The 17,836-nt window shown below is 32.6% G+C and overlaps 2 protein-coding genes across 2 annotated transcripts in view; both read right to left on the reverse strand.

Annotated features, from left to right (window-relative positions):
• LOC108359126 (forkhead box protein O) overlaps positions 1-17,836 on the reverse strand; it is a 170,167-nt gene that overhangs the window by 109,427 nt on the left and 42,904 nt on the right. The gene's annotated exons all lie outside the window — the stretch shown is intronic.
• On the reverse strand, positions 513-3,070 carry LOC108359127 (uncharacterized). The gene is made up of 2 exons (XM_017610805.1): positions 2,437-3,070; positions 513-2,372 (listed from the first exon to the last, which is right to left on the reverse strand). Exon 2 carries the CDS (start codon positions 2,367-2,369, stop codon positions 1,641-1,643), a length of 729 nt encoding a protein of 242 aa, XP_017466294.1. The 5' UTR covers positions 2,370-2,372; positions 2,437-3,070; the 3' UTR covers positions 513-1,640.

The raw sequence follows: 17,836 nt of genomic DNA on the forward strand, positions 1-17,836 counted from the left end.
TATTTACAGTGCCCAACCGGATGATTACAAACAATACTCAGATGTTTATATTTTAAGGTTTATTCGATTTTTTAATTTTCACTAAATGTTTTATAAAAATATAGTAGTGCATAAAATAACATAAACCATCTACATAAACCAAAGCTGAAAGCGGCGAGGAAAAATCACTCAAAATTTTTATTCAGTATTCAGATTATCAAAAATCGAGGCGAATTTTTGGCCACTTCAAACTTGCACTTGATTATGCTAAAATTTTGCTTAAAATTGTTTACAAAACTTTGAACTTTGATTTATGTATGATTTATCGCCACTAGACACGAATAAAGGCGCGAGCTCAAAAGTTGACGCCGAAAAAGACGCATAAAAAAACTTCAGCGTCAAATACTCTTAACATACTTCGCCAAAGTTTTTTATAAGCATCTTTTTTCGCAAAATATTTTTAAACGCCTTTTTTCGCCGTCAAAACACTAGCGCGCCTTTATTCGTGTGTAGTGACGTTATGTTATTGAATGAACTATGTTTTCATGAAACCTATAGTTAAAATTGAAAAAAGTCAGATAGACTTTAAAATATAAACATCTGGGTCAGTACACATCTTCAGGCGGGGAGTGTTGGTTTAGAAATCAGCATACACGTATGGCCATAATAATAGTTGTACAACATTTTGACCAATTTTGACCACGTTTCTATATTTATTTAATGCTCATCTTTTTATAGAAATAAAAGTCATTCATTCCAACAATCCAAATTTCAAACTTTGTATACAATTTAGAAGATTCAACACGTTTTCATCAAAAGTTCAAATAGAATTTCAACAATAACTTATGGTATGCGATTTTATAGCCCATTATATTTCAGTATAATAGCGTGCAAGTATGAAGTGCTTTGACATTCGCGTTCATTTTTGATATTTTTTTGGTGACGGCATTGCGCATTTTCTTCCATGTAACAAAAAATTATGAGCAATTGTTTGTTCGGAATGTGTAACTCCCCCTCTTGCAATACTTTTCACTTTCGCTGCTAGTTCGATATTGATAAGATTTTAAATGTTACTAAATTTCAGTACCTTAGCATACACGATTCCAGAGGTAAACAGTTTGTTCTTGTGGGAGGTGCCACAATTAAAATTTTATTAACAAGAAAATTAAAAGTAATTCATTAGAAATATGAAAAGAATATACATAAATATGTATATAGGGTAAAATTCCTCAAAGTGTTCCAACTATATAACTTTGGCGATTTTTTGAGATTCGCATTATTTCAAGTATGTTACTTGCAGTTTAATTGACAGATCTTCTTTGTTTTTTGAATAGTTATGTATAAGTGATTATATCATATTCCGATTGATATTTTTACAGTGTTTCGTGCTTTTCTACGGACATGTAACACGGTTTTTGTGACTGCAAAAATATCAATCGGAAGGTAATATCACCTATACGTAATAATATTCAAAGCCTTGCAACTAAAATTCTGATAACATAAATATCTGTTGAAATAATGCGAATCTCCAAAAATTGCCAAAGTTACATAGTTGGTACACATGGGAGAAATTTTTTCTATATATTTACCGAAATGGTTTTTTGTTCGGAAATAAATCGATCATCTAAAAAATGTTGGTTAGCTCGGAGATTTTCACTCTGTTATTTGGTCTTATTAACAGCCAACAGCGTTTCCATTGTTTTCTTTATAATTTCCGCATGTAGTTCATTTGCTGTTTGCTCGTCCTGTGCAGAAATATCCCTCATCTGCATTGCCATATATTGCCCGAAAACTGTCCATTTGTCATCTTTTTGTTCAAGCATTTTTATTGCTGACACTAAAATGTCGTCTGGCGATTTATTACTCGATGTACTTGCATTTTCATTAACACTGGATGTCTGAGTATCATCGTTTGAAATATCGACTTCGCTGTCCAACCTCAGATTTGACTCTGATGTTGTGGTTTTAGCACGGTCATGATTATAATAAAATTTCATCGCAGACCAGAACGGCCAGTGGGGTTTTTCGATTGCGCCTTGACCAGATTTAGTTGCATATTTTTTTTTTATATTGTTGTAGGAGATCTTAATATTGCTCCATTTCGCCTTGCATTCATCCATGCTGTGAACAACTATTTTTTCCTGAATTTGCTTCCATGCATCGTCCTTTTGTTGGCGATTTTTATAGTCGCTAGAAGAATATTCCCATATGCATGAATGAACTTCAATGGCGTTAATTAATTTAAAGATGTTCTCCTGTGTCCAAGCTGTTGTTACATGCGGCCGTTTTCTCTTTTTTTTCTCAGAATCTTTAATTGGTGTTGATGTCGAGGCTACATCCTCACATACTGCAGTAATTAAAATCTGATCTAAATCTTCGACCGCTTCCATTGTCTATTATAAATTGCAGTTTTTAACATATATATGTACACTTATTCATGTAAAGGCATTAACTCACCAAAATATCTAACGATTAAAGTTAAATACGAGATATTTTAAAGAAACCTAATCAAAGCAACTTAATAATTGAATGTATTTTGTTTTTATTTGTGTTCACTTGAATGGATAAAACAGCTGATTTTGGGGCGAGAAGACCCAGTGTTGCCGCAGTACAAAAGTTTTTAACCAAGTATAGACGAAAAAATTACCAAGTCGAAGAAAAAATCACTACCACTTTTACAATAAACTGTTGATTGACAGTGAAAATATACTTTCCCTGAGACATAGCTGAGGTTGTTTAATCAAGCAGGTCTAATTATGCATATGCATAAGGTCTAAAAACGCGTTTTTCATTGGTTGAAGCACATTTGCATGTACTTGCCCATAACTTTATTTCTGTTTACCCGATGAAAAATACATTTCGCCGCTTACAACAATGTATAAATTGTTAATTTATCTTGAGATATGCTCGGGGAATAATAGGCAAATTTTCAAGGCGAATTGCGGCAATTGTAAACAAACTAGTCTAGACATCTACCTCGCCGGGAGCAGTTAAATATTTAACAATCGCATTATTACTACGCCTGAAAATATGCAATGCGCTACTGCAGGGGAACCGCACGGTACGCCATTTATTTAAATGGAATTAATTGCTGCTCATATGTATGTACATACTTAAGAATATACACGTAGGTTGTAAGAGAGAATAAATAAAATGTCAGTTTGATAAAATACGATACATATATGTATCAGAATCTCAATGATTTATTTTAATATCTATTGCAAAATTGTATACAGACAAGACTAAAAAGTAGAAAAACATACAATAAAAAAATACTTTTTAATATACCACGTTTCTATTAATGGACTATCTGGTTAAAACAAAATTATTCTGTAGAGTATTTTATTATTGTAAACTGAATAAAAAATATTACCACATAACAAGATAACCTGATACTCAGGCAAGCGTGAACAACCATATTATTTTCTATTTTTTAGTCCATTTATAGAAACGTGGTATATTAAAAAATTTATATATTTTATTTATTTGTGTTCTCATTGTCATTGTGCGTTTAATTTATTAGTGTAGTTTTTTGTTTTTGTGCTGCTGCTATCACCTTGTAGAAATTTGCCTTGGTTCATTTTAAACAAATATTTTAAAATTATTGGTGTCAAAATTGGAGTGAAAAACTTCACAATCTCGAACATATTAATAAAATGGCAATACTGCTCAACCATATTTGTATATTTGTCACAAGCATTTGTCATCAAGTGGCAAATCAGATATTTGGTCATTTGCGTAATTTTTATTTGGCTTAAGTAGCAGGGTTGCGTTCACACGATTTGGCCACTAAGGCTGTTTTTGATTTGCCACATGAAGCCAAATATTTGGCTTTTCTGATAAATGACAAATAAAATTTAGTGTTCACACGGTTTGTCTATGAATTTTGCAAATTTTTAGCCAAATGTACAAATCGTGTGATCCCTGCTTTACACACATTCACACTTCTAATGTTGAATTCTCTTCATAAATGAATTGTACTGAAATTGAATTTAGTATTAAACCACAAGCCGAAACTGTCGCAAGACCGGGCAAAATCTAAAAGCGTATTTCAATTAATTTTTACATATGTAACGGGGTTATGTACGACTCCTTCCATATAGTTGGAAAAACGCCCTCTTTAAGAGACAAATTAAATAACACTGTTAACGGCTCATAGACATAATCAGCACAATTTATAAGAATACAAGTAGGGATCTGGTCAGGACCATAATTGAAGGACTGCTTTAAGGATTTCAAATAAACTACGACATAGTTTAAAAGGATAGTCAATGTTAGCATGTGAGTTAGTGGAATAATTGGATTTAGAAAACTGAGCGAACATGTTAGAAATTGTTTGATTATCACTAGAGACGGTATTTTAATACTTCATGGCGGAAGGAAACCCACGTACTTTTCGCTTGGAGTTTACGAAGTCATAAAATGATTTGGGATTATATATTATACGCCGTTTGATTTTACACAAGTAAGCTTTTTAACACTTTTTGTTTAATTCAAAAAACTTATGACGCAAAAGTGAGTATTTTACATAGTATGAGTGTAAACCGGTTTTTTGTGTAATCTAAAAGAACGTGACTTTCTGTTTTTCAAATTTCTCAGTTCTTTAGTGAACCATAACTGTGTTTGTTCGTCAGGAACATACATGCGTTTAGGCACACACGGTGGGCAGGAAGCAAAGATAGGTTGCATAAAAATGTCGACGAAAACTGAAAGCAGGGTTGTATTTGTTGATATTTTTAGGTTAAGAATCCACATTTTACATAGTTATGATAGGACCGACTTTTGCGAAAGAGAAAAACATCCTTGTGAATTAAATATTCAACAATGTATGTGTGAGTAAATGTGTGTATATATATTATGTGAAAATATAAGTTTATGTAAGTTTTTAGCCGGTTTCANCGAAAATGTGAGGTTTCAGCCAAGTTTCAGTAAAAGAAAGAAACTCTTTTCGGTGGATACATTTGGATACAGTTTTCGATTTTTTATGGATGCTTTAAAGGCTAAGGCAGTGGCAACACTGGTCTTAGGTATAAAAAATACATATGGAATTACCTAATTGAAATAAAAATTAAATTACGATATAAGGTTACTTAAGTTACCATTAACATGAAATGTAAGCGATCTTTTTAACTTATTTCTGTTAATTTGGTAATGATCTTTCGAAAAGACTAAAGTCGGAATTTTAATTCTCTCACCTCAATAGTAATACCAACTTGTTTATTTAACTAACGTTTTTTTTATTGGCCTCCATTGCATTTTTCGGGGTATTTTGGGGTTTTTGGAGGAGCTATAAATTGTAGTTACTAAGAAAAAATGGTTAAATAAATTATTGGGGATCTCCTGCAGAGAAGCAGATTTTTCCGATCGAAAAATATTGATTTTTAAGAATTATATACCATTTCTACGAAAAGTTGTTTTTTCCATATAAAATATATGGAAACGCTTTGAGCGACGTCTAAATATTTTTTGATTTTAAAATAAAAAAAGGCGTGAGTACTGGGTACTCATGAAATTCGATGTGTAAACATATGCGTACGGCAAGGCATAAAAGTGCGTTGACATATAAATATAATCTCAATCAAAGCTCGTTAGCTGTCAAATTGGTTGTGCTTGTTATTCTCACAACTCGAGGAAAAGTTAAGTTTGACTGACTTCCAAAACGTCAATTGCTTTGCATACGTATAAAGTAAAATGTTCCATAACGCCGAACTACAAAATGTTGATAATGTATACTTTTCCAAAACGCATCCGAAAAGTTATCGAAACGCATCGCTAGAGCAATCAGCGCATCAGAAACAAAGTTGATGCTTCGTTTGTTGTTGGTTAGTATTGGTGTTTTAGAAATGGAAAATTCAGAAAAATTTTTCATTGGGGTTTTTCTGAATTTTCCATTGGTATATTGAATATTTAAAATATGCAATCTATATGGTTGCAATGTGTCGCAAATCTGCATATAAAAACAGTTTCAATACCGCAGTATAACAATTTCCAACCATTGTATTGACACGTTTTAGAAGTCAGCCTTTTTTTCTATGCCACCGTGGTCACTTTTTTCTGCTACACATATTAAGCAATTTAAATATTTTTAACTTAATATTTTATTAAAAATACCTTTACAAACCTCTTTTCCTTGCTAGCGTCAATTTTTATTTTTGTTTTACATTTGAGATTCCTGCTCTACTTCACAAGTATAATCGATACAACTAGGTTGTACACCAAAAAGTTATCGGTTTAATCTGAGATTATTTTATAATTATAATTTTGTACGGCTAATCTCTTTTTCTAATTACAGATTTGGGAGTTAAACTCGGAAATGAGGATAATCTATTTATATGTAAACCTATTATTAGGCGATTCAGTTACATACATACACATGTAGGTTAGGGTAGAAATCAAATATAAATTTCACTTAATTTTATTTATATTTATTATTTTATTTTATTATTTTTTTTGCGGATTTAAAATCTTGTTATTCGTTTTCATTTTTAATTCTTTGAATGCATGAAATTATCGGTATGATTGATAAAATATGATACTTGTTTATACTTGTGAATCAAGGGCGTTACAATATCTTGAAAACACCGCATCAATTACTGTTTTTGAGCTTGTAGTTTGAACATTTCTATTTGTTTATATTCCTAAATTTAGCTTTTATTTTAGGAATATAATCTGTGGTCCTGCTTCATCTGCCGCTAAGTTTACGTTCAAGTCATGAACTGGGTTGCCACTTACAAAAAAAAATACTTACCTTCCACTTGAAAAAAATCTACCAATTGTGGAAAATATCTACCAATTTTTTTTTAGTTATTTTAATGAAAACTATAGTTTTGTTATTTTTTTCAGTTAATTCAATAAGAATTCAAATTGTGTTTAAGGAACTCTTTATTTAAGAGATCATATTAATGGCATCTTCTCAGTTTCCTTCAACCAAAAGCGAAAGTGATGAAACTAAAGGCAACAACGAAAATTCATCATTTGAAAAACCTTCAACTGGAGTTAATAATAATAATAGATTGGCGCTTACACATATGTTAGTGTTTGGCCGAGCTTCTCCTCCAACTTTTGGCGTGCGCCTTGATATTGTCACACAAAGCGGAGGGACCTACAGTTTTACGCCGACTCCGAACGGCGATTGTATTTTTATGAGAAGCTGTTTTTCATGGCAGAAATACACTCGGAGGTTTGCCATTGCCTGGAGTTAGTATAGATAAATACAGTGACGCAAAAAACGCTTGGTGATTTTTTTTTAATATTCACCATTTTTTTTTAAGAAAATTATTTTGGTATTATTTTATAAGAATATTGTTTGCGCTTTAGCCAAACATATAAAAATCAAAGATTCAAGCTAATTACAACATTTAGAAAAATTAAAAAAATTTTCGTCTAAATTTCGAAATTTTTACTATGAATTTTTTGAACAATTTAAGGTATGGAGTTTTATAGCCCATAATACTTGAGACTAAACAATCTCGAAGTGGGTAATTACATACTTGACCGTTCTTTTTTTATTTAAATAATCATTTAAAATATTTAGGCAATCAAAAGCTTCACCGAATTCCAGTAAAAAGAGTTTTGAATGGAGCACGATATGTTCGCCTTGTATCGATATACATTAATTCGTATGTATATAAAAAGTGTGCATTAAAGTGTTCGAAAATTAATGCAATAAAGTAGACTGCACTTTTGAAAAGAAATTTGTAATAAAAAGATAACTACGAAAAATAAAACGGTAACGAAAAGTTTTATTTGTTTTTCAAACTAAACAATTCAACAAAAATCTACCAAAATGAAAACAAAATTTGCCTTTTACCAACCCAAATTTTTTCTACCAATTTTGGTAACAATTTACCAATGTGGCAACCCTGGTCATGAATACATATAACATACCACCTTTTGTTTGCAAAATGGGAGGCTAAATTCATTGGTTCGGCATTTCCTCTTATACCATGTTCGGACTGACAACGAAAACACTTTGAAAACGAGTTTGGCGATTTTTGGCTGACAGCTGTTCGCACAATGGGGCCGCTTCATACAAGTTGGTGCTCAAAAGTCTGTAACCGGATTTTTCCCCTGAAAACTACGAATACACATCAAAAACGGAAATATAACATTATTTCATTTGGGTGGTTCACAAGGTGTCGTACTAGTCGTATTGTTGTATGTTGTAAAGTTTTTAACGGCTAAATAAATGTTTAGATAACTTGAAATCACCACCAACTATTTTTTAATTGTGTCAAATTTCATAATAAAACTTTTATGTTAGCTTGCGAATACCTTAAATATAGTTTTAGCCGTTTAAAGTTTATGACATACAACAGTACGATAGTATACAACACCTTGTGAACTCCCTAATTATTTTGTGTTCAACAAATTTTTTTTCCTGTTAAATTGAAAATTATGTAGATATTTAGGAAAAACCCAGATCATCAACTATTTCCAATAAGACATTTCGTGTTCTAAACACTGAAAAACTAATTCATTGTACATTGATAATTGTAATTATGGTAACGGGCCATAAAGATTACTTAAAATAGAAACAATAACAAAACGGTATAAGGCACGATACAAATTTTATTCGTTTATATAATCATCATATTCAAAATTCTCTTCTAAAAGTATGTCTTTTACTTCGGGATCAAATGATTTTCTTTTTACTGTTTGTAAAGGTGTTAAACTCGTAATATGAGGATCAGAAGAATAAAGTAGACGATGAAATACATCTTCAAGGTTAGCTTTCTTTGAAGTTTTTTGGCTAAAACGTTCACGATACGCTTTGAAATCTTTTTTCGCGATTCGAAAAAAAACATGCAGCAGTTCAGAGAAGTTTCTTCAGATGGGGGATTAATAGTGTCGAGAACTTGTTTGGCTTCACTGCGCTTTCCACTAGCTCGCAGGCTCATTTGTGCTGCGAACGTTCATTGTTCGTGGGAATAATCTTGACGAAGCTAGGCAGTTTTCCTACGTTTTGACTGGTCACTAAATTCCCCAAAGTCTTTAGTCTGGCAAAATTTTTTTTAGTTTCATTTCAACATATTTTGATTAAAAGAAAATTACTGATAAAAATAAAATTTTTCATAAAAACAGGGTTGAAATCATGAAATTCCTGTCCGTAGTTTATTTGTAAGTCAAATATGAGTGGCATTGTGCTACTATGATAGCACGGCCGAGTAATCATAGCCAACTTATGTACAGTAGTCGAAAAAATTATAGCCGCACCAAATTTTGACAAATTTTGAAATATTATTTTTGTTGTTATTTAAATTCCGTTAGGTTTTTATAGTTCGTTCCTTACCAACATCCGTATAAATACAAGTTTAAAGGCAGTGTCACACGACTGGGTATTTGCTAAAATTTGGTGTAAATCGTATCCCAATTGTTTGAACACCCAAAATATTTTTCACTATCCCAATCACGAAAATTAATTTATTGATAGAACATCGCTATATTGTACCAATCTTTTGAATGCAAAAAAAATGTGCCACTTTTTGTTTACCAATAGCCCAATATAAAAATGTACAAATCTGTACAAATATACCAATCGAGTGACACTAACTTAAAAATGCATGCAATCAAAAAAAAATTCTACAAATTTTTGTTAAAATTTCGAGTTTTTTAATTAAATTCTGAGTATGCAGTTTTGTAGCCCATTGAATCCTAGTAGAATAAAGTACACGTTTAAAATGGCTACAAATGTCGATTGATTTTTTAGAATTTTTAAAGTTCGAAATTTGTACGAAAGTTTGTTGATTTTTTTTTTAAATTGCACAAATGAGTAGTCCACTTGCAAACAGCGTTATGTGATTTTATAATAGTGAGCCATAATTTAAAAAAACGTCAACAACAACAAGTAACATCCAAATTGTATTATCTGAAAATTTGGATAAACAAGAGCCTAATAACATTAAAAAACAATATCGCAGTGTGGTAATTTTTGCCAATTTTTTATATATTAAAATTGAATATAGCGAGTTTTGAAACAGTAACTTTTACATAGCTATCTTTTTTTTGCTTTTCGCGTTCGCTCTTCCATGAAGATTGGTCTGCTTCTTTTTTACGACGCCTTCCACTAGGCACCGAAACTACCACGTTTTCTTGCAGTTTCTAAGTTCATCAGAAGATGGAGACTTTTGAAGTGTATAAATACTTAAGTGTTATAGCGACTTTTGCTATTTTTTCAGAAAATAGAAAGATTTTGCACTGTATTGTTAGTGGACATGAAACTACTTTAAATACTGGTACGTTACTCACCAAAAACTAAGAATCTAAAAAAAGTTACATAGCCTTTGCAAGTGGACTGCTCAAATTTGGAAACATGGATTTCCACGGGTTTTGTTAAAGAACGAACTATATTTTTATTTAAAAATATAACAAAAGTTCAATAACAACAAATNATGGATTTCCACGGGTTTTGCTAAAGAACGAACTATATTTTTATTTAAAAATATAACAAAAGTTAAATAACAACAAATATAATACGTTAAAACTTGGCAAAAAGTGGTTCGGTTATAAATTTTTGACCACTGAATGTATGTTTTTATATCTTTAATTGGACCTTCACATTTTACATATAGGAAGTACATAACAAAATTAAAAAAATATATGCCTTTTTTGCCTTTTTTTGAAGCTCGTTTTAATAAATAAATATGAAATTTGAGCTTGATTAATACATTTTTAAAAACTTTACAGACCAAAAACAAAAACAAATCGATTTAATAGTTTCCCAAATATCTCGAGAACGGGGCAGGAAAAAAATTTGAAAAAATTTTACTCAACTTCGTTGTAAAAAAAAGCATAACTCAAATTATTGTAGAGTGCACCCCATAATACTATACTTAAATATTGTGCAATACTCAGAGCTACCATTGTGATTTTTTTTCTATTTTTTTTGAGATGGCATATTTTCATACACTAATTTTTTTATTAATTTGTTTTTCAAGGAAAATAATTTAATATTTCTTTTCATAGAGAATTTCGATGTATGTACGTGTGATTTTTTCAAATTTTTCCCTCGCCCCGTTCTCGAGATATTTGGAAAACTTCCGTTTTCCCCGTCCGTTTTGGTATATATTCATGTATGTTCATCAGAAGGGCGATAAAATAAGACATATGCATAAATATGCACGAATAATATCGAAAACATGTTTAAAATATGCATTTAAAAAAATAAATAGCTCAATTTTTCTTGTGTAAAAATCTATTGAATTTTATTCAAAAGTGTACAAAAACACTGGTAAAAGTAAAATATTACACATTCAGTGCATATTCACTTACATATGTATAGAAATAAAAATGCAACTTTAACTTAAATATTTTGGTTGCAATAAATAACAAAATATTCGGATAAAATTTCAAGAAATGATTGCCTGTTGTCGCGGAATACATTCTTAAACATGGATATTTTCCATTGGAAAAGGCACTAACTTAAAGGCAGAAATTTCAGTCACTGTATATTTTTTAATCGGATGAATTGAATTACCGGATTCAATTTGGCCTACAATATTTTTTATTAAAACAAATCCCTGTTTTTTGATAAAAATAGATTTTAGCTAAAAACTTTACACTGTTTAATTTTTCTTCAGCTCTCTTAACAATTTTTATCAGGCAAGTTCTGCATTAACTTCTGGTGAACTTCAGCCAAAGCTACTTCGCATTCCTATTCCAAGGGGTTGAAATTCACTCGGAAGTAAAGCATAACCTGCCTGTATATGTGCCGATAAAGTCAATGCTGTTGCTTCTAGTTTCAATGCTGTGGATTCTAGTGGAAAAAAATTGTATTCAAATAATAAGCACACATCTAAATAAAAATTGTTTCGAAGTTAGAGCGCTTTCACATTACTCGGTACGATATCGGATCCGAAAAAGGGATGCAGCGGGGGGCAATTGACACTTCCTAGGACATCGCCATGTTGCTTGCATGCAAAAGAGATTTATCGCGAACCAGTACTGGGTCTAAATGTACTTGAAGCGCACCAGTTCAGAACTAGAGATTTTCCCCACAGGGTAATTAGGCGCAAAGAGCAAAATCCAGGATCTGTGAATGATGTTGTGCAATTTTTGAGTGAAAGCGAATTGTGTGTGGGACTTGTTCCTGAATATGTACGCTTCATTAGATTACTGGTTACAATTTCAGAGTCTTCGTGCTCTAACGAGAGGGTCTTTTCTGTTTTGCGTATGGTGAAAAATTATTTGCGCTCGACAACGCACCAAAAACGGCTGAACCATGTAGTAATATTGCACTCTTATCCAGAAGCAGTTGATAACACAGGGCAACACTGATTTTGGTGCGGCAAATGTTAAATCTCTTTTTGATAGACTTTTTGAGCTGATTACGAATCCGTAATTATAAAGATTCCATCACGTACAGATTTTGAGAAAATCGTGGTCAAATTGTCAAAATTCGTTTTTTTTTCAATATTTGAGAAGCTCGAGCAAAGAGTAAAAATGTGGTAGAACATTCCACTTAGGCTTAACTTAAAGCTAGAACCCTAGGCTACTGCCCCTGAAAATACCATCCCTGCACCTTTACTTGATGGCCATTTATAGTCATTTGTTGAACAATAGAAAAATGCTGGCAAATTGTGCTATTGAAAAAAAAAATGCTGCCAAAATCAGTTTTTGCTGTTCAATAAACGACTATAAGTGATCTTAGGGTCAAGACGAAGAGATGGTATTTTTAGGGATTGTAGTCGAAAGTTCAGCCTTAATTTAAGCTTAAGTGGAAGGTTCTATCACCTTTTGTTTAATTGCGGCAGGGACTCAAACTTCGCCCAAAGTCAAATTTTACTGCTCAATAAATGACTATAAGTGACCATAAATTCAATGTGCAGGAATGGTATTTTCAAGGATAGTAGTCGAGGGTTCTTGCTTTAATCTAAGCCTAAGTGGAAGGTTCTACCACCTTTTTGCTCTTTGCTAGAGCTTCTTAAATATTGCAAAAGCCCGATTTTTTGACACTTTGACCTCGATTTTCTCAAAACCTGGATCCTTTGTACTTACCGATTCGTAATCAACACAAAAAAGTCTATCAAAAACAGCTTTAACATTTGTCGCACCAACATTTTTTTTTCATTTTGGTTGGCCTGTGTAAGTTATAGGGTGACAAACGGGACTCGCTTATTTGCATAAACAGCCTTTAGTTGCATTAACTCATGCATTTCCTCTATGAAATGCGCATAAGGAGCCGAACAAATGCACGACATGCTGTTGTCTTTTGTACAAGTAAGTAAAAAAAGCAGGCGAGTTTGGCGTCCGCGGTAGCCGAGTGGTGAGAGTTGCGTGCTACAAGTCTGTAGCTGCCAGGTTCGATATTTTATTTTATTTGATATTTTATTTGATGTTTAATTAACTTTGTTTTATTTTCATTGGCTTTATTTTGTATTTTATATCACATTTTTTATTTTACTATTAGTTAATTTTAATTTTTAGAGTTGAGTTTTATTTAAAAGTCAACAACAACTAACTGAAAGCAACGTCAAAAAATAGGACTTATAAAAAAATGAATAAAAACGAAGTACAAGAAAATTCGACTGGCCTCGTGGGACTTGAATCCATGACCTTGCCGCTCGTTAATTCGCAATACTGTCGTCTGTCAGGGCAAAATTATTATGCGCATTTGTCTGCTAGTTTTTCTGCATAAGCATGCCCGTTTGTCTGGCGTTTTATATGTAGAAATTAGTGGTGGCAAACTATCGATGGCACTATCGATACTATCGATGGTTTCGGCTTTTTTTCGCTATCAATAGTTTTTCAAAACGATCGAGTATTTTCACTATTGAAAATTTTCCAAATATAAGACACAAAAATGGTGAATGTGCACTTTACAAAGCGGCAATACTTTTATATAAAAGAATATATGGCAACTATGTTGGCCTAACGTAATCAGTAGAATCGGAACGAATGTTCAGTAAAGCAGCTTTAATAGTAAACGAAAACAGATTGCAACTGAAACCCAAAAATGTTGACATGCTATGTTTCTTATGGTGATTTCGTTTCTTCCAAAAAATGTTGCCCTTCCGCGGTGCAAAATGTGTTTGATGTTACACCCAACCCTGTAAAAAGGCATGGTTTTGCCTTCTTGTCCTTGTCTAGCTCACACATTCCATAATATTGTCGTTTTAAACAACCATCTCATTTTCAGGCCAACCATATCCCCTGACAAAGCTTTACAGGGCAGAGAAGAAACGAACATATAGTTTTCTCACCCTTTGCCTTAATTTAGAATCGAACACGATAAGAGAAAGAGAAATCAAAAGGCGACATTTTTCGGTAGAAACAAAATCACCATTAAAAAACAATTGGCTTTAGAAAGCAGAATACGTAAATATGTTTAGTTTTTTAAATCATACTTTAGTTATTAAGGTAGGTCCTTATGGTATTTAAAAAACTATATTTAACGCAATGGGGCGTATTCATAGTCAAAATTAAGTTGGTACTTAAAGCTAGTGTAGCTTTTGACATAATTTTGGACGGGTTATCTCTCAATAAAGTTACAACCAGCTTTAAGTATCAACTTAATTTTGACTATGAATACACCCCAATTAGATTTTTTATCTTTTTCAAAATAGGCGAAAAAAAATATCATCCACTATCGATAGTCGCCACTATCGATAGTTTGCCACCACTACTAGAAATCCCAATGAACGACTTCGTTTATCGAAATTCAAAACGAATGGCCGCGTTTTCACTGCAGAAATACAATTTTTTCGAAATTTGATTAAATGATAATTTCCATGAAATATATACTTATGTAAATAGTATGTAAGAAAAATAAATGTATTATACACGAAATAATAAGTTTTTCTAACGAAACCTGTTGACCGTCTCAATCACATCGACAACCTATTTTCTTTACCTGTATACTCTTGCCACCAGCAGAAGTACACACCTGGGCACCATATGTCCATACCCTTCAGAAAAAAATTATCAATTGATAAAAAATAAACCACTTGTAGTTAGATTTTTTGAGGGATTTCTACATATATGTAATACTCCTATATTGGCAGTAAGAGCTAGTACCGTCCGAAAACACTACAGTACAGATATATCAATAAACACGTACAAAAGAAAAGGAACACATACGTTTATAAATAAACATGTACACGACACATTTACAAAAACGGCACTCAAGTACACAATACATTGATAAAAACAGTACTAGACTGTCTCGCTTTGATTTCGGAATTCTTACACATTGAGATGTTAGCTTACTACCAATATAGAAGTATAACATATATGGATTTCTATAAAATATATAACTTGTAGTTAGCTACAAAAGGCTAACTTGAAACTAGTTGACAAGTAATGCAGGAGTAATGGAGAAGATTGTTTTCTTTAAACGCGTTTCTATTTAAACATCCTGCACTTCGCAAATACTTTTTCGAATTGAGAACAAATAAAAGGAAGATCGAAATTTCATATTATCATTTTGAAGTTATGTCTGACGGAGTTCGAATATGGGATCACCTACAGCAGAATAACGAAGCAGGAATAAGGAAATGTAATAAAATAAATAAAGTAAACAAAAATAAAAAAATAAAAATAAAAAAAAAATATTTTGTTTTTCCTATTGATATTTTATTTCCAAAAGTGGTTAGTTGAAAGTTAGTTACATCAAATGCAGAGCTAACCACCCTTGACTACATCTAATGCAGAGGTAAACCACCCTTGACTATTTCGCGGCCATCGCCATAGAAATATAGTTAGCTTTTGTCAAAGAAAATATACAGATAATTACCACGTTTATACGTTGCTTGAAAACGGTTTCAACGCATGCGTGTTATTTGAAATCACATTTATAAACAGAGTTTTAATGCGCATTCGAAAAATTTATCGTATTCACTCGAACTGACTTTTCAAAGCATTGTGAAAACATGAATGCGGTTTGAAAAAGTGCACAAACACTTCTTGTCTAGTTTAATTCGCTTCAGTAAAAGAAAATAGCTGTTTCCATCATTACATAGTGTAGCCTGGTGCTAAAAATTACTTTTTATTTTATGATATTGTACGGTACATATATAACGTACATACTATAAGGAAACATTTCATATGCTTACTCTAATTTATATTAGGCATATATTGTATCATCAAATCACGGTATGTTCTGTTTCGATAATTTCATTATTACGCTAAACGCCACCGGTCATCGTATCAAATGTCATGTAATGCGTGATGGCATTACACTGAGGGGAAAAAATATTAAAATCAAATAGAAACGTAATTGATCTTACTATAAACGTCAACGAAAGTACTGTATATTGGTAAATATTCAATTCAATTACGCGCATATTAAAACGACCGCGTTCGGTCTGAAAAAGCATCCGTTAAGCGAATAATCAAGATAAGAAACAAAAAAAAATATATTTAATTTGCATTTTACCTGCAGTGGAATTCGAACCCTGACCCTCTCTGGATATATCAACAAATTCTGGCAAGCATCTTTGCGCACTCAGCTACAGCCAGATATATAAATGTGCTTTCAAATGTTGAATTTCCATCAACACCACAGCACGCGATTTGTATGGATAAGCACACTGTAGGATATTGAAATAGACTTAGAGCACACCACAAACTAGACTGCAGGTGATTGTAAGTATGTAGTCCAAAGTTTGGTACAAGCACATATGCAATTCTATTTACATTTGACATTGAATGTCCTAGGCTCCGACCAATTTCCCGCTTCTGCATTACATTGTAATCAATTTTAGATAAAAAAAATAAAAAAAAAAACCTTTGGCCAGCTGCGATTCGAACCGGGGTTCTCAGATTTTCTAAGCGGATACTCTCTCTGTATGCCAACGCCGCACATGAAAACTCGTTGACTAAGTGCCTATATATCAGTTACCTCGTTTATACGAAGGTTTGAATATATTGAGTATAGTGTTTATACCATGCATTTCAAAGCGGATTATGTGGCAACGCTACTGAAATGGATTGAAGTCAGCTGCTAACTTGCTGCCAAAAGGCTGCCAGTCAGTGTTCGGAGCCCTCAAGCTTCAGTAGTATTTATGTATGTAATTCGAAAAATCAGGGCAAAACAAAATTTCCGTAGTAGAGTTGGATTTTTAATCTACGAATCAAAAATTGTAAGCTTTACATGAACAATAATAAAAAAATTCACGAGGGGCATTCACCTTAATAAGGAAAAAGGTTTGAGAAACCTTTCATCGAAACTTTATCTGAGTTGTGTGAAATCACTTAGATTTATGAATATTATGTTACATATTTAGGTAAATATTCATAGGTATATATCTACCTAATTATGTAACATAAAATTCATACATCTAAGTGATTTCACACAACTCAGACAAAGTTTCCATGAGGGGTTTCTCAAAGTTTTTTCCTTATTATGGTGAATGCCCGTCGTGAATCTTTTCATGAATGTTCATGTAAAACTTACAATGTTTGATTCGTAAATTAAAAATTCTACTCGACTACGGAAATAATATATAGGTGTTAGAGTGCTTCAAAAAATTTTTTTTGGAAATTCATAAACGCTGCCTCAAATTATTGTTCTCTTCTTCTTAATTGGCGCTGTAACCGCCTAAGCGATTTTGGCCGAGTCCAAAACAGCTCGCCAGTCATTTCTCTTCTGTGCTAACTGACGCCAATTGAAAATGCCAAGTGAAGCCAAGTCCTTCTCCACCTGGTCTTTCCAACGCAGAGGAGGCTTTCCTCTTCCTCTGTTACCAGCATCGCGGCCCGCGTTGAATATTTTCAGAGCAGGAGCGTTTCTGTCCATCCGAACGACATGGCCAAGCCAGCGGAGCCGCTGAATTTTAATTCGCTGCACTATGTCTATATCGTTGTAAAGCTCATACAGCTCATCGTTAAATCGTCTGCGATATTCGCCATCACCAAC

The sequence above is a fragment of the Rhagoletis zephyria genome, unplaced genomic scaffold (assembly GCF_001687245.7).
Source record: "Rhagoletis zephyria isolate East Lansing unplaced genomic scaffold, Rhagoletis_zephyria_1.1 Rzeph_scaffold_00343, whole genome shotgun sequence".
Lineage (NCBI taxonomy): Eukaryota > Metazoa > Arthropoda > Insecta > Diptera > Tephritidae > Rhagoletis > Rhagoletis zephyria.